General features: G+C 51.0%; 1 protein-coding gene and 2 pseudogenes across 2 annotated transcripts in view; all 3 read left to right on the top strand.

Annotated features, from left to right (window-relative positions):
* Nucleotides 1-23,181, top strand: part of AP2B1 (adaptor related protein complex 2 subunit beta 1) — a 575,856-nt gene that overhangs the window by 310,154 nt on the left and 242,521 nt on the right. For both annotated transcript variants that reach the window (XM_085649631.1, XM_085649630.1), the window contains exon 12: nucleotides 11,233-11,331. In XM_085649631.1, coding sequence (XP_085505757.1) covers nucleotides 11,233-11,331 — 99 coding nt within the window. The remainder of the gene's footprint in view (nucleotides 1-11,232; nucleotides 11,332-23,181) is intronic.
* LOC146858990 (28S ribosomal RNA) lies at nucleotides 988-2,255 on the top strand (annotated as a pseudogene).
* Nucleotides 6,969-7,946, top strand: LOC146858989 (28S ribosomal RNA; annotated as a pseudogene; the record flags this gene model as incomplete).

Here is a 23,181-nt window from a genome sequence, read left to right as displayed (position 1 = left end):
GGGCTATGCCCGGGCAACACCTCCCTAGGCATCCGGGGCTCCCTCCTCCGGTCCGTGGCGTGGCAAAGTACCCGGGATGGGCTCCATGGTTCCCGGGCAGTCAATCCCCTGGCGTCTGGGCCACAGAGCTCCGGTCGTCCTTCCCCGGGCTTGAGTCCCAGCCGGGGTCCCCGAGCCCTGCGTGGGCAGGCGGGAACCCTAGCGCGAAGGCTCACGGTGGGCAGATGGGAGTCCTTTCGGTCGACCCCGTGCTCCGTCCTGTGTCCTGCCGCGTGGCAGGGTGCCCGGGACGGGGTCTGGCGGGCCCGGGGAGGCTTCCGCTGCACCTCCGGGCCAGGGAGCCTCGGCTGGGTGCAGGGGCCCCGGTTCGGGGGCTCCAGCTCTGGGCCCTGTCCCCCGGCCTGCGGCACTGCCAAAGACCCGGGACGGGGTTCAGTTGTGGCCGGGGAGCCTCCCCTTGCTTGGCTGGGTTCAGGAGCTCCAGCCGGGGCCCCTGAGGGCCCCGGGGAGGGTGGTCTCCCCACCCCAGGCTCAGTCCTGGGTCTTGCCGCATGGCAGCATGCCCAGGACGGGGTCCGGCAGGCCGGTGGAGGCTTCCCCTGCGCCTCCGGGCCTGGGAGCCCCGTCTGGGTCAAGGGGCCCGGCCGGGTCCCGGGTTGGGGTTCTGGCCTTGGGCCCCGTCACCCAGCCTGCGGCACTGACAAAGGCTCAGGACGGGGTTCCGTTGTGGCCGGGGAGCCTCCCCTTGCTTGGCTGGGTTCAGGAGCTCCGGCCGGGCCCCTGGACTCCCCCGGGCACCCGTTCCCGGCCACCCCTCAGGGCGCGCCGGGGTGGTTGAAGGGGGGACAGGGTCCCCTGCTTTTGGTGCGACTGTCAACTGGGGCGGACTGTTCTCAGTGCGCCCGACCGCGTTGCGTCGCGGGCGGGGACGCCCACGCCGGACGCCAGGGGTCTGCGGCCATGTCGGTTACCCACCCGTCTTGAAACACGGAACACGTGCGCGAGTCGAAGGGCCGACCGAAACCCTGTGGCCAATGAAGGTGAGGGCCAGCGCGCGCCGGCTGAGGTGGGATCGTGCCGCGCTTCCAGCAGCAGGCGCACCACCGGCCCGTCTCGCCCGCTCTGTCGGGGAGGTGGAGCATGAGCGTGCGTGATAGGACCCGAAAGATGGTGAACTTTTCCTGGGCAGGGCGAAGCCAGAGGAAACTCTGGTGGAGGTCCGTAGCGGTCCTGACGTGCAAATCGGTCGTCCGACCTGGGTATAGCAGCGAAAGACTAATCGAACCATCTAGTAGCTGGTTCCCTCCGAAGTTTACCTCAGGATAGCTGGCGCTCAGAGCCCCCAGTTTTATCTGGTAAAGCGAATGATTAGAGGTCTTGGGGCCGAAACGTCCCAACCTATTCTCAAACTTTAAATGGGTAAGAAGCCCGGCTCGCTGGCGTGGAGCCAGGCATGGAATGCGAGTGCCTAGTGGGCCACTTTTGGTAAACAGAACTGGCGCTGCGGGATGAACCGAACGCCGGGTTAAGGCGGCCGATGCCGACGCTCATTAGACCCCAGAAAAGGTGTTGGTTGATATAGACAGCAGGACGGTGGCCATGGAAGTCGGAATCCACTAAGGAGTGTGTAACATCTCATCTGCCAAATCAACTAGCCCTGAAAATGGATGGCGCTGGAGCGTCGGGCCCATACCCGGCCGTCGCCGGCGCTGAGAGCTGCGGGGGCTAAGCCGCGACGAGTATGAAGGCCACTGCGGTGCGCATGGAAGCCCGGGGCGAGGGCCCGGGTGGAGCTGCCGCAGGTGCAGTGGTAGTAGCAAATATTCAAAGTGGAACTTTGAAGGCCGAAGTGGAGAAGGGTTCCATGTGGACAGCAGTTGAACATGGGTCAGTCGGTCCTAAGAGATGGGCGAGCGCCGTTCGGAAGGGACGGGTGATGGCCTCTGTTGCCCTCGGCCGATCTAAAGGGAGTCTGGTTCAGATCCCCGAACCTGGAGTGGCAGAGACAGGCGCCCTCGCGGCGTCCAGCACGGTAACGGAAATGATCCCGGAGAAGCCGGCGGGAGCCCCGGGGAGAGTTCTCTTTTCTTTGTGAAGGGCAGGGCACCCTGGAATGGGTTCGCCCCGAGAGAGGGGCCCGAGCCTTGGAAAGCGTTGCGGTCGTCGGCTGGACGAGGCGCCTCCCTCCGTGGCGGCGGCGACGACTCTGGACGCGAGCCGGGCCCTTCCTGTGGATCGCCCCAGCTGCGGTGGTCGCCTCTCCCCGGGGGCCGGCGTTCTGCCTCGGCCAGTGCCTAGCAACTGACTTAGAACTGGTGCGAATCAGGGGAATCCGACTGTTTAATTAAAACAAAGCATCGCGAAGGCACGAGGCGGGTGTTGACGCGATATGATTTCTTCCCAGTGCTCTGAATGTCAAAGTGAAGAAATTCAATGATGTGCGGGTAAACAGCGGGAGAACTATGACTCTCTTAACCTATTCTCAGTTGTAGTGGCCTTTACCTCCCAGTGGTCCCGCTGGTAACTGCCTCTATGGTACTAGACTCTGCGTAGAGAAGTATATAGAGACAGGCTAAACAAGGTTCTATCATGGCAGCGAGCGTGATAGTGAGAAGTGGCGAAGCAAACGAACACATTTCCAGATGGGGTAGTTCCTGGAGAATAAAAACCCCGTTAAGATTGCGTAAGGAGGTGCTGTCTTTTCAAGAAATCATTAACCTCCTCACCGAATTTGACAAACCAGCACTAGCTTCAAACAATACAACAAACAACAACGATTCAGGTCACGTTATAAGCCTTAGTGCACCCTCCGAAGCAGAGGAAGACACAACAGTAGACCTCAACGAAACCATTGAACTTGTGGCCTCCTCAGCCAAGAATGACATTGATACAGCCAATTTTGAAAATCTACCGGATGTATACGAAATCACCAAAGAATTGATAACAAAGAAAAGTGACTACACAAAAAAAGTCACATATTGGAAATACCCAAACGAAAAGTATAAATGTGACTTGTGTGGAGACATATTGGGAACTTTCAAAGAATTGAGAAAACATGTCTCCAACAAGCATAAAGGCTTCTATCTCAAAACGTATTGTTCAAAATGTGACAAAGAAGCCGAATACCACAATACTGCATGCCATTATGCAAAATGTAAAGGAAGACCTCAAAAAGGAGAGTTGCCATTCCTGTGCAGCTTCTGTGACCTCAGATTTGGAACAAAGATTGGAGTTTCACAACATGCTCGGCACGCGCATCCAAGAGCGCCAAATGAGGCTAGACTAGCAGCTCTAGCAAGCAGCAAACCATCAAATCTATGGTCACAGGAGGAAATACTGCTATTAGCAGAATTGGAAAAAGTGTATGAGAACAAAAGAAACATTAATGCGCTGATGGTTCCGCATTTTGACCACAAAAATAGTAAACAAATTGCAGAAAAAAGAAGAGATAGAAGAGATAAGAGCAAAAAATTGGCAAAGGATGTACTGCAAGCATCCAATATCTCTGAGAATGACTCCTGCGATGAACCAGAGATTGCCGTAGAAGTAACAGAAAGGCGCAGAGACTTTATCAATCGGAAACGAGCACTAAAAATAAAAAACTTTGATGAACTGAATCATTGAATCACAGAAATCGAGAAGTACACCAAAAATATCCAGCATCACGATGCTGCTATGGATCTGATGGATGAGATAGTGACTTATATATCAGAAAACACCAATTATATAAGTCCTGTACCAGCAAATCGTACCGAACCCGATAATGAACTTATGAACTCTGCTCAAGATGAGCAACAGACTGCCTCTGTACAAAACAAGATACCAGAGAAAAATGGAAGGCTCAATCAGACACACAAGAAAAAATATGCAAAAGCAAAGGGCAGTTACAAAGAATACCAGGCAATGTTTCAAAAAGACAAAAAGAAAATTGCCAGGATAATCACTGATGGGGCAGAAGATGCCACCTGTCAAATTAGTGCTGATGAAATCTTCCAATACTATAAAGACATAATTGAAAAAGAAAACAAGAAAAATCCCAAATTCATCCCAATTGACCGGATACCAGATGAATGGGAAATTGGAAGTCTGTGTAAAGAAATTACACTGCTCGAAGTAACTAAAGCCTTTGATGAATCAGATTTAAAGAAAGCAGTGGGGCCTGATAAGATTGGTCTGAATGACTTAAATAAAGTGCATAGCAGGCAACCAAGACTGCTACCCAGAATCTTATCGTCTTGGTTATTGATGAGAAGAGTACCAGATAGTATTAAGAAGAACCGGTCAATACTAATACCTAAGAATGTACCGATTAGCGAACTCAAAAAGATAAGTAATTGGCGTCCAATTACCATCGGTACGGCATTCATGAAGTTGTTCACGAAAATATTAACTAAAAGACTCACATTTTTCGTTGAAATAAATACGAGACAAAAAGGCTTCATGAAGGTGAGAGGTTGTCTCGAAAATCTGACTCTTCTGCAAAACATTATAAAAGGGGCACAAAAGAACAAGAGCTCGTTGGCAGTGGTGTTCGTAGATATCTCAAAAGCTTTTGACTCTGTCAGCCATGGTCATATTCTACAGAGTCTTGAAAGACACAGAGTTCCATCATGCATCAGAGACATAATAAAAGACTTATACACTGACTCAACAACATTTTTCAAGGGAAAAAACAATGAAACAACTCCAGAAATAACAATGAAGTCAGGAGTTAATCAAGGTGACTCTTTATCCCCACTGCTGTTTAATATTGCCATGGATCCTCTGATCTGTGATCTTCAGAAAGAAGGCAAGGGCTTCACATTCGGCTCCAATGATCTCATCAAGCAAATCACCGCTCTGGCCTTTGCCGATGACATCGCAGTACTCAGCAACACCTGGGAAGGAATGAGTACAAATCTGAAAATCATTGAAAAATTCAGTAAAACAACAGGATTAAAACTTAATGTGAAAAAAAACACATATATTCTATATAAGTCGCCATAAAGATAAGATCCTGGTCAACAACTGTAAACCATGGCAATTTGAAAAACAAAACATTGAAAACATCCATCCAGGAGAAAGTGAGAGATACCTCGGACTGAACTTTGATCCACACACTGGCCATTCAAGCAACAACAAAATTAATGAGATTCTTGTTGACTGGGCTCAAAAACTTGACAATCTACCACTTAAGCCCACACAGAAAATAGAAATATTGTGTCAATACTTGATCCCTAAACTGTCATTTAAACTGGAAATGACAGGAACAGAAGCGAAAACTTTAAACATTCTGGATCAAACAATTAGAAAGTATGTCAAACATTTTCTACACCTACCTGCATACACATGTGATGGTCTCCTGTATTCGAAAAGATCCTTTGGGGGCCTCAGTATTCCAAAGTTATGTACGACAATTGGTCTGAACAAAGTTAATAACTTATTGTATCTCAGGGAAGCTCCAGATCTGTACATAGCTCATTCATTCATGTATGCAGGAGAAGTATTCAATGAAAAAATTTATAGCATCATTAAAACACACAAACTCAACATTTTAGACAGTAGATTTTTGAGTCATGAATTGAATTTGGTAGCAACATATGATTGGAGGAAAGAGGAATTTGAGAAATTGGCAAATCTCCCTGTCCAAGGTGATGGTATAAAATACTTAGCAAGTAATCCAACCTCAAACTTTTGGATCAGCAAACATAATAAAATAAAAGAAAATCAATACATAGCTGCGCTGATATTGAGAGCAAATGACCTGTATACTAGAGAAACCATCACTAGGGGAAGAAATCGTACATTTGCTACTTGTAGATACTGTAAAGATGTGTGTGAAACAATTTCACATATTTCAGGTGCATGTCCTAAAACCAAGGACATAAGAATAAAAAGGCATAACAAAGTGTTGGAATTGCTAATTTATAGAGCAAAAAGGTGTGGGTGGATGACATACCTCATGTAAAAAATAGTCAAGGTGAACTAAGAAAACCAGATGTAGTGTTCACCAAAAATGGTACTGCTGTAGTGGTTGATGTTTCAATTCGTTATGAAAACTCACAGAATTCCCTTGAATTAGTGTATGATAGTAAAGTTAAATACTATCAGGATCTATCACAGCAAATCAAAGATCTTACCAACTGTAAAACTGTAAATTTTCATGGCTTTATTGTCGGATGTCGGGGTATTTGGCCTCAATGTAATGATGTTGCTCTGGCTGATCTTGGTCTGCAAATGTCGTTCCCATTCAAGAAGAATGTTTGCCTGACTTTATTAATGGACACTCTAAAAATGTGCCAAGTATTCATGGACAATTAAATTTCAGGTCAAACACTGAGATGTACACTATAGTACAGCACACATGTCACTTTAATAAACGTATTAGCCTAAATGTTGATTCACTAATATTTACATGTGTTTCAACAGTCACGTAATAGTTAATAGTTGATACAAGAATTAGTATAGATGTGGATTTTATAGATGTGAAGTTTTATAGAAATGTATTTTCATACTAGATGTGCAATTTATAGATGTGGATTTTTATAGGTTTGTGCTTATATTATAATGATTTAGATACAAATGTGTACATCATGATTATTGAAACGTCTTGAATAAAATAGGTCTCAAATAATTACATACACATAGTCACTACATATTGCATTGATTATGGATGTCCTGCTAAACAATTTTATATTGTTGGAATAGTACTGCAGGGTGTACTATCTCTGGCCTATAAGTGACCCCAGTTCCAGTGAGAACAGCTTAAAATGTGGCTGTACTCCGGAGCGAACAAATGTTGTATTGTTGGAAGCAAAACCGATTTGACGCTGATGGGCAGCATAATAACCCAGAATGAGCCACCGCGAGGTGGTACAGATAGCCAAATGCCTCGTCATCTAATTATTGACGCGCATGAATGGATGAACGAGATTTCCACTGTCCCTACCTACTATCTAGCGAAACCACAGCCAAGGGAACGGGCTTGGCAGAATCAGCGGGGAAAGAAAGCCTGTTGAGCTTGACTCTAGTCTGGCACTGTGAAGAGACAGGAGAGATGTAGGATAAGTGTGAGGCCCTCGGGCCGCCGGTGAAATCCCACTACTCTTATTGTTTTTTCACTTACCCGGTGAGGCGGGGGGGCGAGCCCTGTGGGGCTCTCGCTTCTGGCTCCAAGCACCCGGCGACCCGCTCCGGGGACGGTGGCAGGTGGGTAGTTTGACTGGGGCGGTACACCTGTCAAACGATAGCGCAGGTGTCCTAAGGCGAGCTCAGGGAGGACAGAAGCGCAAAAGATTGCTTGATCTTGATTTTCAGTATGAATACAGACCGTGAAAGCGGGGTCTCACGATCTTTCTGACTTTTTAGGTTTCAAGCAGGAGGTGTCAAAAAAGTTACCATAGGGATAATTGGCTTGTGGCGGCCAAGCGTTCATAGCAATGCCGCTTTTTGATCCTTCGATGTCGGCTCTTCCCATCATTGTGAAGCAGAATTCACCAAGCGTTGGATTGTTCACCCACTAATAGGGAACGTGAGCTGGGTTTAGACCGTCGTGAGACAGGTTAGTTTCACCCTAATGAGGATGTGTTGAACCGCAGGTTCAGACATTTGGTGTATGTGTTTGGCTGAGGAGCCAATGGGGTGAAGCTACCATCTGTGGGATTATGACTGAACACCTCTAAGTCAGAATCCCCCCTAAACCGTAACGATACCGCAGTGCTGTGCAGCCTCGGTTGGCCTGGGATAGCCGGCCTCTCTCGAGGGGCCGGTGCGTAACGCTGCTCACTTGGGGGCCAGAGCGCGGACGGAAGGGGGCCGCCTCCATCGCCCTTAGTGCACCGCATGTTCGTGGGGCACCCGGTCCTAAATCATTCGTAGATGACCTGATTCTGGGTCAGGGTTTCGTAAGTAGCAGAGCAACTACCTCGCTGCGATCTATTGAAAGTCATCCTCTGAGCCAAGCTTTTGTCTCTCTGTGAGTGGGCGTCCGCGGACGCCCTCCTCCACCACACCCAGGGGTGGGTCCCTCTGCTGCCGGGCCGACGGGAGGGATGCGGAGGGGGTAACGCGGGCCTGCGGGAGGCTGCCTCCACCACGTGTCCTCCGGCACGGGGGCCCCCCCTCCCGTCCCTGCCCCACCGGGATGCGGGGATGGGGGGCCACCATCCCTTGTGGGTCTTCAGGGTGACTAGATGGCCTGGGCTGGCCGGGCCTCCCCTTCCGGCTGCTCCCGGGCAAGTCTAGCAGAGAGGTGAGCAGTGGCAGACCCGGGGGAAGGAACCTCCCGAGTGGTTGCCTCGGAGCACCTGGCCACCCTCGCTGGACTGCAAGGGTGACTAGGTACGGCACCCTCCCAGGCCATCCGGGCGCTGGGTCGTCCCGGGTCATCTGGTCGCCTGGCTGCACGACCAGATGGACCTGCGGGCCGGGCGACCAGATGTCCCTGCGGGCCGGGCGACCAGATGGCCCTGCGGGCCGGGCGACCAGATGGCCCTGCGGGCCGGGCGACCAGATGGCCCTGCGGGCTGGGTGACCAGATGGCCCTGCGGGCTTGCGGCCGGGCTAACTCCAACTTTTGTCCTTCTCCAAGCTTCTGGAAAGCCCCACTACGTGGGGGGCTTAATAGTCGAGAAAAATGGGCTCCCCGGGCAGGCCGTCGGGGAGATGACGATGACTGTTCCCATGAGGCACAGGGTCAGACTGATTTGCATATGGCCATGTTTGAACTGGGGTGGCAGAGTGGGCTAAAGAACGGTGATGTATCAAACCCAGATCTGTTGACTGGGTGTGAGTGTTTGATTGGTTCTGATGCTCCGTCCATCACCACCCCCTTTTGTACCGCTTTGTTCGCCATAAGTTGGCAGGGTATGCTCAGACGTGAGTCCCTTGCTCACTTTGCCACTGGATTCAAGCAAGCCTGGCTGAAGACGGCTGAAATGCCAGAAACCGGTCCTAGGAAGCTTGTTTCCAGTCCAGGGAAGGCATGGCTTGGCAGTTCGGGCTGGCCTGTTCCCATGAGGCACAGGGTCAGACTGATTTGCATATGGCCATGTTTGAACTGGGGTGGCAGAGTAGGCTAAAGAACGGTGATGGATCAAACCCAGATCTGTTGACTGGGTGTGAGTGTTTGATTGGTTCTGATGCTCCGTCCATCACCACCCCCTTTTGTACCGCGATGCCTGGGCTTAAGCCTTCTTGGTTCCAGCCGAGGGTCCGGGCTCTGTGGACCGGGGGTCCCCCGGGGCCCGGGGAGGCTCTCCCCGGCCTGGCTAGGGTTTGGAAGCTGGGCCCGGGCGTGGGGCTTGTGCTCCGTCCCAGGGAGTGGGAGCCCCCCGTCCTGCAAGCCAGCTGAGGGTCTGGGCGCTGGGGACGGGGGTTCCACCGGATCCTGGGGAGGCTCTGCCCGGCCTGGCTAGGGTTCGGAAGCTGGGCCTGGGCCCGGGGCTTGTGCCCTGTCCCAGGGTCCCATGGTGCGGGAGCCCCCTGTCCTGCAAGCCAGCCGAGGGTCCGGGCGCTGGGGAAGGGTGTCCACCGGGGCGCCTCTCCCCGGCCTGGCTAGGGTTCGGAAGCTGGGACCTGGCCCGGGGCTCCTCCTCCGTCCGGCAGGCCCCGGGGTGCGGGAGCCCCTATCCTGCAAGCCAGCTGAGGGTCCGGGCGCTGGAGACAGGGGACAACGGGGCCGGGAAGGCTCTCCCCGGCCTGGCTGCTTTCAGAAGCAGGGATTGGGCCAGGAGCAGGGGTGGCTGGCTTTATATGCTACGCTGGCGGAGCGTAGTTTTCTGCCCACCCCACCTTTTACACTATGTAAAATGTCCTCCTGTACGTGCTATGGACAGCAGTCTGTTTCCCCTTGGGGCAATACTGATGGAAACATTCAAACCAATAATAAAATACTCTCTAAAATTCTGCTGAATCTGTGATAGCATCTTTACTAGGATGAAGTGTTGAAATATATTTGATGCATAGGACTCTGACTTAAATTTCAATAATATCCTCGTGCCATTTACGAAATTCATTCTTGAAGAGTTCTCCTGTATCACTTACTTGCCATTGCATCAATTGATGTTTCATACATGAGACTTTCTAAACTGTTGCATGTCGTATATTGTTCAGTTTTGACTGTAGTTCTAGTAAATCCTCCTGTCACTTTACCTCAGATACTTGCGAAGTCACAGAGAGACCGGCTCATCAAACACTCTTCATAAATATACCTAAATGTAGATTAGCTTGGAGGTTCAGAAGCATGAGGAGGTGCAAACGAGTTCACATTACCCTAGACTTAAATGATGCAGAAAGGAAATCGGCATTATTTTCAACACATGGCTGCCTCCAAGAGCCCACCGCAGTAATGCATTTTGAATTGGAATACAGATTGAGTGAAATATTGAGTAATCTGCTAGAAAGGAATGTTAGACTCCCAGTACGCTCACACCAAAGGAATGGACACCAAGAACAACTTGAGTGAGGCATGACTATCCCATTCAACCATCTAGAGCAATCCTTCTCAGAAAGGGAAAGTTGACCCCCCAATCTTAAAGTCCAAAAACATCCCAAATTCCAATTCATTCGCAAACATCCCTGAACCCCTTAAAACCCAGTAAATGAAAACACTAGAACTCGCCCAGTTCTCCATAAAAGAACCCAGCAGAAAGAATGCTGAAGGAAGTATCCAAATATCTTTCTTTGAGGATCAGCAAGAGAGGACTTCTGCCTCCTCTGCAGAAGCTACAGTGGTGGAGTGCTGTGCTGCTTCTTCTGTCTTGTCTTCTCATACCACCCCCGTGATTAATGGTGATTGTAAGTGCCTGAGGAAAAGTAAGAGCGCAATATGCATTCACTCAGTTCATACTAAGAAGGTAGGTATCCCATGATTAAATTCAGGTCTAATGGTGTTGGATAAAATATTTAGGTGATCTATGCAAAGTCCTTGAATAACAGTCTCTCTGGCGAATATTAGGACACTTTAATTTTATTGACTTATTCTGAAGGTATTTCTCCAGTGGATAAGAGCATAGAGAGACCATCAATTCGACATTGAATCTAATGCCTGTGTTTTTAACGTTTGTGATTGCTGGTTAAGAAAAGTAGCTGCTGTTATTTTGAACAAAGGGTTTTATAATGGATTGATTGGTGCCTTTCATACAGAACCAGGGCTTCCTATATTTTGATGTCTTACTAAAGCCTTCCAACTTGTGAAATTATGATAAAACAGATTCTGAACTGTGACATTTTGACCTCTTACTTTTACTCCAGGTGCAGCTTACTCTCTTGACAGCCATTGTCAAACTGTTCTTGAAGAAACCTTCCGAAACTCAAGAACTGGTACAGCAAGTCCTGAGCCTGGCCACACAAGTAAGTCAGTTTATTCTTGCACAAGGAGTATTTTTGGAGAATCATTGCAATGCCCATATCTATTTAAATCATTTTACCAAGCTCGTTCTGTCCAGCCTTCAATAAATTGCACTGTGGTCTGAGAAACCGAGTTCCAGTATGGTGGGTTTGGACAGCATGCAACATTCTAGCCTCCTGACTGGATTTGAAAGTAATGCATCATCACCTCATCATAGTTGATAATCCATGCACACCAACACCCTGGCCCAGCAGGGACATTAATTACAAATACTTTCTCTCGATAGACATGGTGCCCAAAACCAGAGGGGTCAAAGCTGGTTCCTAAACACAGTCCTACTTGGAATCTCAGCTGATAGATTAGATGGCAATTGCAGAGTTTGTTTGGGATTCTGCGCTGAAGCTGAGGTTAGAGATTAAGTGTTCGTATCCGGGCGTAGATGACCAGGTGCCACCAGTTAGGCTGAGCTTGGAGGCTAAGCGCCATTAAAGCGGCTGGGCAACTGCCCAGGTGCCAATGTCTGTCATGCAGGGATGCGGCAAGATGCTAGCACCTAGGTTGGGCTGGCCGGCGGCTGTGAATGTGCCCAGGTTCCAACACCTGCATGTAGCTAGGCAGTTGGCTATTCTCCTGTACTCTGCTGGGCCAGGTGGCCCAGGGCAGCACCTGGGCTTAGCTGGATTTGGGTGGACAGGTGCCAGAACCTGAGGTTGGCAGTGTGGCCATGCAGTAACAACGGAGTCTGTCAGTATACTCCTGCAGCAGCATGAGTCATTCGTTGCATGGCTGGGTGCCAACCTATGCATAGCTGGACTGCCAGGTGCCAACACTTCAGCATGGTTGAACTCCCAGGTGCAGACACTTCAGCATAGTTGAACTCCCAGGTGCCGAAATCTGAGTGTGGCTGAACTCCCAGGTGCCAACACCTGAGCATGTCTGGATGGCCTGGTTGTGACACCTGAGCGTGGCTGGATGGCCAGGTGGAGACACCTGAGCATTGGTGGACACCCTGTTGCCGACACCTGAGCATGACTGGACGGCTAGGTGCTGACACCTGAGCATGGCTGGACGCCTTTGAGATTGTAGATACTGTATTTTATAGTGGAGGAGAGGTGGTCATACAGTGAGCAAAGTGAACTACTACTGCTACATTCATGAAACTGTTTCAGTCTGACCTGCAACCAACTTCTCTCCCAAAACTAGATCCTAATAGCTCTGAGCTTGTGCTATCCTTGTACCGAACCCCATACAGTTCTGCCAGTGCATCTCATTTCTTACTTATAGCACTCATGCGTGCATACTAGTGCACACCATACCACAGAACTGTGACTATGCACAGCTCTGCCAGTGCACCTCAATCCATGCAATTATGCAAGAACTAGAAGCTCTATATAATGCATCCTGTACAGCTCATTCTTATCCTGTCCAGATTTATTTCTGTAATGTTTTGGACTAGCAGTGAGAATTGCTCTCTAGGCAGCCGTAAAGCATACAAATATTAAAAAAATAAAAACATTACTAGCTGTAAAATATATGGTAAGCCAGCTTCTCTTCTTTATTCTCTCTGTTATGGACTGTCATTTGGCAATCGGAGCTCTTGCTTCAGCAGTCTAGCATAAATCAACAAAACATTGTCCCATTCTGACTGGCAAGGAGTAACACCTGCTTCAGGAACCCTGTCAAAAGCAGGTCTAAAATGAGCTTGCATTTCCTAACCACAGGAGGAAGATTTCGAACTTCATATTAATATTGACTTAACCATCGCTTCATGGATGTACCCCCAAAGTAAGGAAAGTGCTACTTACCAGTATGCATCTGTTCTTGGCATGTAGAGCTGCAGATCTACACACTTTTGCATAGATCGCCATCTGGTGTTGGGCCCGGATGTTTGCAGTTTGTTTTTCCTCTTGGAAAGTCTTTGGAAGTCACAAGGTCGGTGACTCCTCCTTTGGATCGTATTGCGCATGGGCTTCGGCTCCATCCTCAGATTGTTTTTCGCCAGCAGGGAAAGATGGAGCGTAGTAATAACAGTGAAGAAACCCATGTGTGTGTATCTAAATAAGATAAAAACTGGAACAGATACAGGTAGCCGGGGAGGCGGGTGGGCGTGTGTAGATCTGCAGCTCTACATGCCAAGAACAGATGCATACTGGTAAGTAGCATATTCCGTTCGAGGCATATGAGCTGCAGATTACACACTTTTGCATAGACTATATAGCAGTTCCCAACCTTAGCGGCGACCACCGGTATCTGTTGCAGTGGTTTGAAATAGTGTTTTTAGTACAGCCTGGCCCACACTAGCTTGTTGCTTGATTTGCACATCTACACAATAGTGTTTAGTGAAAGTGTGCGTTGTTGACCATGTAGCTGCTTTGCAGATATCATCTAGTGGAATGTTGCCCAGAAATGCCATGGAAGCCCCTATCTTTCGTGTAGAATGGGCTTTAGGGGGAACGGAAAGCGTTCGTTTTGCTTTGTGGTAGCAAATCTGGATGCATTTTACAATCCACCTAGCTATCCCTGATTTTGAGATGGGGTTGCCCTTGTGTGGTGGAGAGAAAGAGACAAACAGTTGTTTGATCTTACGGAAAGGTTGTGTTCTCTGGATGTAGTAGAATAAGGCTCGTTTGACATCTAGTGTGTGTAGAGCCCTCTCTGCCACGGTCTGTGGTTGCGAGAAAAATACTGATAGTTCTACCGATTGGTTTAGGTGAAACGGGGAAATGACTTTAGGTAGGAATTTTGGGTTGGTACGGAGAACAACCTTGTTCTGGTGCATTTGAAGAAAAGGTTCCTGTATGGTAAGTGCTTGTATCTCACTGACCCTTCTAAGGGAAGTGATGGCTACAAGGAAAGCTGTTTTCCATGTGAGGAATTGCAGTTCGCATTTATGCAAAGGTTCGAAGGGAGGCCCCATTAGCCTTGTGAGAACGATATTTAAGTTCCACACAGGTGAGGGTGGTATTCTGGGGGGAATTATTCTTTTGAGGCCTTCCATGAAGGCTTTAATGGCAGGTATTCTGAAAAGTGATAGGTGCTGCCTATTTTGTAAGTAAGCTGCGATTGCTGCGAGGTGTAGCCGAATGGATGTATAGACTAGATTACACCTTTGTAGGTGGAGTAAGTAGCATATGATGTGTTGTATAGACACGTCTAGAGGATTGATTGTGTTGTTATGGCAATAAACCACAAATCTTTTCCACTTGGCAGCGTAGCAGGCTCTAGTGGTAGGGCGTCTAGCTTCTCAGATGACGTTCATACAGTCAGGGGGAAGGTTTAGGTACCCTAATTCTATGATTTCAGGAGCCAGATCGCAAGGTTGAGCTGAGCTGGGTCCGGGTGCCTGATCTCTCCATGGTTCTGGGTTAGGAGGCATGGTGAGAGATGTAGCTTTTGGTGTGGTACTACCGAGAGTTCCAGCAGTGTGGTGTACCACGGTTGTCTGGCCCACATTGGAGCTACTAGGATTAGTGTGAGGGAGTGCTGTTGTAGCTTTCGCACCATTAATGGAATGAGTGGGAGAGGCGGAAAAGCGTACGCAAATCTGCCTGACCAGTTCATCCATATCGCATTTCCTTTGGACAGTGGGTGTGGGTATCTGGCGGCGAAGCTTGGGCATTTTGTGTTTTCGTGGGTGGCGAAGAGGTCTATCTGTGGATGCCCCCACATTTGAAAGAACGGATGATGAACGTGTGGGTGAAGTTCCCACTCGTGGATCTGTTGTGTCTGTCTGCTGAGCAGATCTGCCACGGTGTTTTGGACTCCTGGGACATGTTGAGGTAAGAGAAAGATTTTGTGGGGAATTGCCCATCCCCATATGCTCTGTGCTAATTGAGAGAGCTGTGGAGAGTGTGTGCCCCCCTGTTTTTGTATATAATACATGGCCGTCATGTTGTCTGTGCGAATGAGGACTGCCTTGCCTGAAATCTGTGTTTGAAAGGATTTCAGGGCTAGAAAGATTGCTAGTAACTCCAGATGGTTGATATGGAGTAACTTTTGTTGCGGCGTCCATGTGCCCTGTGCTGTGAGGTGTAATAGATGAGCTCCCCAGCCGGAGAGCGATGCGTCCGTTGTTGGTATTATTTGGGGAACCGGGTCCAGGAACGGTCGACCTTTGGAAAGGTTTGTGGTGTTCCACCACTGCAGAGAGCGATGGGTGCGACCGTCTACCAACACCAGGTCTGTCAGTTGACCCTGGGCCTGGTTCCACTGGTGCGCTAAGCACTCCTGGAGAGGGCGCATCTGGAGTCTTGCGTGGGGCACTATAAAAATGCAAGAGGCCATCATCCCTATTAGTTGCATAAACACGCGTGCTGGAAGGGAGTGTTGAGGTATGAATTTGTGTCGCAAAGCCTGAATGCTTGCAATCCTGGCGGGATTGGGGTAGGCTATTGCTTTTGAGGTGTCTATGGTGGCACCGAGGTATTGTTTTATGTGGGATGGTGTTAGATGGGACTTTTGGTGGTTCACCGTAAAGCCTAGTTGGTGAAGTAGTTGGATTGTGGTGGCGGTATGGTGTACACATTGGTTGTATGAAGTGGCTTTTTTCAGCCAATCGTCCAAGTATGGGAAGACGTGAATGTGCTGTCTTCTGAGGTGTGCCGCTACCACCGCTAGGCACTTGGTAAATACCCTTGGTGCTGTTGTGACTCTGAATTGGTAGTGTTGTCCGTCCACTACAAATCTGAGGTACTTTCTGTGAGCATGGTGTACTGGAATGTGGAAGTATGCGTCTTTTAAGTCCAGTGTGGTGAGAAAATCGTTCTGGGAGAGGAGCGGAAGTACCTGCTGAAGCGTTACCATGTGAAAATGGTCTGAATGTATGTATGTGTTTAGGGGCCGGAGGTCTAGAATAGGTTGTAGAGTCTCGTCCCTTTTTGGTATTAGAAAATATAGGGAGTAAACCCCCAAATTTTGTTGATTGAGAGGAACGTGTTCTATTGCTTGTTTTTGTAGGAGGGAGATTACCTCCTGCTTTAACAATGTGGAATGTTCTTATGACATTGGGCGTTGCCTGGGTGGAATGTTTGGGGGGGTAGATGTTAATTCCAGGCAGTATCCTGACCGAATTATTTGGGTTACCCATTTGTCTGAGGTGATGGTCTCCCAGACATGAAGGAAATTTGTGAGCCTGCCCCCGACTGGAGTGGAATGGTCTGGGGAGAGCGGGGGGGAAGTCATTGGGTAGTAGGTGTGGCAGAACGGTCGTTGTTTGTTTTGCCTCTGCCTTTGTTGTTGTTACCCCTATAGCCGCCTCTCTGGTAACCTTTGGTAAAGGTGGTCTGAGTGGGGAATTTGTAGGATGTGGACGCTGTGTCTGAGGAGTAGCCTCTGGATGCACTCCGAAAGGATGAGCGGCGAAAGGAGCGTCTGGGTGGGTGAGACTGTAAGGCCCCCATGGATTTAGCGGTATCCGTGGCTTTTTTCATTTTTTCCAAGGCCTCATCCACCTTTGGTCCGAATAGATGTTCCTGGTCAAAGGGATGGTTAAGGATGGAGGCTTGTACTTCTGGTTTGAAACCAGATACCCTTAGCCAAGCATGGCGGCGGAGAAGGACGCTGGTGTTAATGGCCCTGGAGGCTGTGTCTGCTGCATCTAGGCACAACGTATAGAGGTGTTTGTGATTGTTTTACCCTTTTGAAATAACTCGTTGGCTTTACTTTTATATTTTTCAGGGAGATGTTGCATTATGCTCTCTAATTCATCATAATGAGCCCTGTTATATCTGGCCAGCAGTGCCTGAGTGTTTGCTATACGCCATATGTTGGCGGCCTGGGATGCTGTGCGTTTGCCTGAAGCATCTAACAGTTTTGACTCCTTGTCAGGTGGTGGTGCATCACCTGACGCTTGTGAGTTTGCCCTTTTACGTGCTGTAGAGACCACTAAGGAATCTAGTGGCGCTGGTCCTCTGATGTAAGATGGATCTGAGGGAGCAGGTTTGTACTTTTTCTCGATACGTGGGTTAAGGACCCTGGCTCTAACTGGGTCTTTAAACACTTCTGCCGCATGTTTTACCACCCCTTTGAGCATGGGCAGTATGGAGGTGGACCTCTGTGTAGTATCGAATTTATCTAGGAGGAAATCTTCCTCTACAGGGTCATTATGCATGTCCACGCCATGATAATGTGCTGCTCTTTGCAGAAGATGGTTAAACCCTAATGAATCTTCTGGTGGAGATGGTCTAGAAGGGTAAATATTGTCTTGTGGGAGGTTGGGGATATCTGGCATATGGTAATCGTCCCATGGATCTGGAGATCCTGTAGAGGTGGGGTCTTGTGGCACATCCCCTGTATCATATTATGGGTCCCCAGGATCCTCATCGTCTGGAGACGGAGTGGGAGAGCGATGAGGTGGGGGTGGAGGTGGGTAAGGAGGTGGAGGAGGAGGGGAAGGTATTCTGAATGGAGAGGTAGCAGAGTCCTTCCTCTTAGGAGGTGGAGTTGGGGTTGGAGCAGACTTTTCCAAGTGTCTCTTTCTAGTAGAAAGTGTCAACTGTCCAGTTTTTGGATCCTTAGTGAGTTTTTTGTAATGGATCCGGTGTGAATAGCTCTGGTGAGGTAATTTGGTCCTTTGGCGTCGAAGGTGTCGGGCCGATGACTTTTTGGGTTTTTCCGTGCCTGTTTGGTGTTTAGACACCGGCTTGGGACCCTCCATTCTTTTGGTCGGTGCCGAGATGGGCTTCGGCTTGGAAGTGTCGGTGGCCTTGTGTGGTTTGGTGGGCACCGAAGATATTCAGGCATGATTCCGATCTTTCAGCCTTTATCCCAGGTTTCAGTCAGGATGACCCTCGGGCTACTGGGTCTGATGGCCTCCTGTATCCTGTTGGTGGATCATGCCAGGTGGCATATATGGGCTCTGCAGTGGGACCTGAAGTTCCAGTGGGGACAACATCAGGGCAACCTGTCCGATCATGTCCAGATCTCGGAGGGCATTGCACAACAATTGCAGTGGTGGCTCACAAATCGCGATTGGGTCAATGGCAGATCCCTCTCCCTTCTCCAGCCGGAACACACAGTGGATGACGGACGCGTCCCTTCTGGGATGGGGCGGCCACATGGGGGAGGCGGAGATCAGAGGACTCAGGTCTCCGGCGGAGTCCCGGCTCCATATCAACCTTCTAGAGCTTCGGGCGATCTGACTTGCACTGAAAGCATTCCTTTCTTCTGTCAAGTGGAGAGTAGTGTAGGTGTTCACGGACAACAACACCACCGCCATGTGGTACTGCAACAAACAAGGCGGGGTGGGGTCGTGGACCCTATGTCAGGAGGCTCTGCGTCTCTGGACATGGCTGGAACATCAGGGCATTTTCCTGGTGGTTCAACACCTGGCAGGTTCTCTGAACGCCAGGGTGGACAAACTCAGCCGCCGGTGCATGATGGATCACGAATGACGTCTGCACTTGGACGTGGCGCATGGTCTCTTTCAGCAGTGGGGGAAGAGCCTTGGTTAGATCTATTCGCCACCGAAGAGAACGCGCAATTTCATCAGTTCAGCGCGTTGGAATTTCCAAGGTGGCACTCACTAGGCGACGCTTTTCATCGCGAGTGGAGTTGCGGTCTACTATACGCCTTTACCCTATACCACTTCTACCCAGAGTGCTGAAGAAGATCAAGCGCGACCCGGCCCAATTCATTCTTGTGGCTCCGGACTGGGCTCGAAGAGTATGGTATCCCGAGCTACTCAGCATGGCTATCGCTTCCCCTGATCTGACTGCCTCTTCGGGAGGATCTTCTGTCGCAGCAACAGGGGACGGTCTTCCACCTTAACCTGTCCAGCCTCCACTTCCTTGCGTGGAGATTGAGCGGCGGCAGTTGATGTCTTTTGACCTGCCTCCTGAAGTTTGTGATGTAATCTTGGCAGCCAGGCGTCCCTCCACAAAGACGGTATACGCCTGTAGGTGGAATAAGTTTGTGGCATGGTACACAGCAAAGGCTGTGGATCTCCCTTCTGCCCCTCTTTCAGAGGTCCTTCTATTCCTTCTTTCTTTGGCCCAGCCGGCCTCTGCTCTGGGCACTATCAAGGGCGATCTCTCGGCCATTCCAGCCTTTGTACGGCTTTTAGATCAGCCTTCCCTTTTCACGTCCCCTGTTGTAAATAGATTCTTAAAAGGCATTCTGTAGTAGGGGATCTCTGTGTATAGTCATAATCTAGTGAATAGTCCCGCCCATGTGCGGGGACCCCGGAGCAATAAAAAATAATCTCTTAAGGTGTCAAATCATGCAGACCTGCATCCACCTTTAAGAGAGAATTTAATTTAAAGACAGATAATGCAGCCTATACCCACAGGCTACACTGTCCAGTACTTCAACTAGAATTCCACCAACATCCACAAACAGCACTGCCTGTCCAGCTTTTCTCCACAAGGGAAAAACACCCTGCCTCTCCCAGCAAAAGCCTCTGGAATGATAGAGAGGAAGGAATGGACAGACAAGCCCCATAGGCTGCCATTATGTGGCTCAGAACAGGATACTGTGCCTTTAAGAAAACTTTCCAGAACTTTCCCAGTATCCCAGAATGAACAGCAGGTCCCTTTTACTGTCAGTTCTTTTTTCCGGCTCCTGCTAGCAGGACCCTGGAGCATTGAGCTCTCCCTTTTCAAGGGTTTATTGGTTACTTTTCAAGTAATAGTAGTTAGTAAAGTCCTTTCCTTCTGGTGTTGTCAGCATGCCTGGCTTGTTTGACAAGTGTCCTGATTGTGAAAGGAAAAAGGCTAAGTCAGACCCTCACAGGGTGTGCATCGTCTGCCTTCCCCAGTCCCACGTGCCGGAGGAGTGTGAGATTTGCCGCTCTTTTTCAGCCAGGACCCTGAGAGAGAGGATGAAAATCAGGCTCCAGGTCCTGGAGGACAGAAGACTGAAGGCACGAGGTGGGTCTGGAGGGGCTGATTCTGCCCATGCTGAGGCCTCTGGGGGGCTCCCCAGGGGCAGGAAGACCAGCAAGCGTCCCCACTCCCCGTCGACGTCGAGGGCGTCGTCGAGGGGGATGACTACAGTCTGTTCGCCATCTCCCCAGGGCTCTGGGGAGAAGCGGCGTCGACGATCGACGTCGAAGGAGCTGAACAGACCGCCGTCGACGGCATCGTCTGCGACGACGCCGTCGACTTCGCCATCAAGCCATCGGCGTCAGGATCGGACCCGGCGTCGGCGCTCGCTGTCGAGGGGAGGTCGCCGATCGCCGTCGGCGAAGAGAAGAAGGTCGCCGTCGAGGGGCTCCTCGACGTCGCGAACCAGCCGACACCCGGCGTCGAGGCGGCGGTCGCCGTCGACGTCGGAGATCGACGTCACGAAGAAGGACGTCACGGAGATCGACGTCACGGAGGAGATCGACGTCGCTAAGATCGCCGTCGAGGAGATCGACGTCGCGAAGATCGCCGTTGAGGAGGTCGAAGTCGAGGAGGTCGAAGTCGAGGTGGTCGAAGTCGAGGAGGTCGACGTCGAGGAGGTCGACGTCGAGACGGCGCAGCGGGAGCCCTGACGCCAGGAGTAAGAGAGGAACGGAGTCGCCGGGATCGGTGTACTCCGTGGTGTATACACCTCCGCCTCCTCCACCTCTGCCAGCACTGCCTCCGCCACCGACTCCTCCTCCTCCATCACCACCACCACTGCCAACACCACCACCCCCTCCACCACTGCCGCCGGTGTCACCGCCTCCACTGCCCCCACCGCCGCCTATACCACCTCACACGTTGTTGGGGCCACCTACGGTTCCACCACGGTCGGTCTCCCTGCCCAGGTATCCGACTCCACCGCAGGGGACGCCAAGGCCGCGACACCCGCGGTCGCCGGGCCCGGCTAGACCGGCGGACAGGCCAAAGCCGAGGAGGTCGCGCTCCCGCTCCTTCAGGAGGAGAAGGTCGCGGAGTCGTGGACGGTCGTTGTCGTCGACATCGGAACGACGCCATAGGAGGCACAGGTCCAGGTCGCGCACAAGGTCCTCGGCAAGGGATTTCTCACCGACGCTGTCGGACTCACCGGGGGCTAGGGTGTCTCCGGTGGATGATCTGGTCTCCTTCCAGGAGGTGCTGCTGAGGGGGGCAGCCAAGTTGAGCATCACGGTGACGGTACCGACACCCACGACGTCAGTGATATTCGAGACTCTACACAAAAAGCACCTGTCTCGCCCCCTGCTACCTCTAGTGCCGGGACTGGTGGAACCCGCGTTGGAGTTGTTCCTCACCCCCGCGGTGACGAAATCCGCTCCCTCACGGCTCATGAAAAAGTTTCGGGCCCCGGGCTCGGACCCTGCCTTTTTACGGATGGACCCGAAGCCGGACTCTGTCATTGTGACGGCAGCGAGGAAGCAGCATGCGACTGCACCTTCATCGAAGGTCCCGCCCGACAAGGAAAGCCGCTGGCTGGACTCGGCGGGCAGGAAGGTGTGTGGGACCGCGTCTACCACCAAGAAGGCGGCAAGTGCGGGGGCGCTGTTGGGACGTTACGACCGGGCCCTGTGGGAGTCCCTCCATCAGTATGCGGACCTACTGCCCCGGGACAGGAAGGAGGACTTCCTGGAAACGGTGCGAGAGGGCATGCTGTTTTCGAACCAGGTCATTAGTGCGGCAGCGGATGTCTCCTTGTTGGCGGCGCACTCCTACTGTCATGGTGTCCATCAAAGGCGTCACTCTTGGCTGCGCCTGACGTCGCTCAAGCCAGAGGCTCAGCACAGAGTAGCCAATCTGCCCTTCTCGGGGGAAACCCTGTTTGGAAAACATGCGGATGATGAGGTGGCCCGCATGAAGGCGGAGGCGGAGACCCTGACGGCTGTCGGGTTGGAGAAGGCCGATAAGAAGAAGCGCCCGTTCCAGAGGCGGTTCGGGTCTACGGGCAGAGGGCGTGGGCATGGTTCGGGACAGCAGCAGCACCAACAGCAGCAGTTCCGGAAGCCCTTCCAGAAACGCCAGAGGGGTAGAGGAGGCCAGCAGGCTACTACCACTACCAAGGGCCCGGCCGGGTCTCGGCCCTGAGCGACTACTTCCCCCTCAACCGTTACCCACTCCAGTGGGGGGAAGCATTCAATTTTTTCCGGCAGAGTGGAGAAAAATTACTCAGGACAAGTGGGTGCTGAATATTGTTTGCAATGGATACAGTCTTCGGTTTATCAGCCCGCCTCCAGCGATTCCGCCGGTAAGCTCTCAATTTCAGCTGCGAGAGCTCCAGGCGGAGGCAGACATCTTGTTGAGAAAAAAGGCGGTAGAAGAGGTACCTCTGTCTCAAAGGGGAAGAGGTCTGTACTCTCGGTTCTTCCACGTTCGCAAGAAGGACAAGAACGAGTTCAGGCCAATTCTGGATTTGCGACAGGCAAACAAATGGATTCGCAGAGAGAAGTTTCGCATGCTATCGTTGCATCAGATTTACCCTCAGCTGCAACGGGGAGACTGGCTCTGTGCCATAGATCTACAGGATGCGTACTTCCATGTGCCCATTGCTCGGAAGCACAGGAAGTTCCTGCGATTCCAAGTCGGTGCCAATCACTATCAATACACAGTACTACCGTTCGGGCTGAAGTCCGTGCCCAGGACCTTCTCGAAGTGCATGGCGGTGGTGGCGGCACACCTGCGGAAGAACAAGGTGTTTGTCTACCCGTACCTGGACGATTGGCTGATCAAGGCCTCATCCTTCTCGGAAGCAGAAGAACACTTCCGGTGGACGTGCGTTCTTTTGCGCAAATTGGGGTTACACGTCAACATGTCCAAATCGGTTCCAACTCCGGTCCAGTGCATTCAGTACCTGGGAGCCTCCATCGATACGCGGTCAGCAAGCGTGTCTCCTTCGGAGGAGAGACGGTTATCACTCCTTCGGAAGGCCCAGGAACTCAGGATAGCGCCATCGACGACAGTGAGGAAGGTGTCTTC

Source organism: Triturus cristatus, chromosome 3_2, assembly GCF_964204655.1.
Source record: "Triturus cristatus chromosome 3_2, aTriCri1.1, whole genome shotgun sequence".
NCBI classification, from domain to species: domain Eukaryota; kingdom Metazoa; phylum Chordata; class Amphibia; order Caudata; family Salamandridae; genus Triturus; species Triturus cristatus.
The sequence above is the reverse complement of the archived record's forward strand: the minus strand, read 5'-3'. Positions and strand labels throughout refer to the sequence as shown.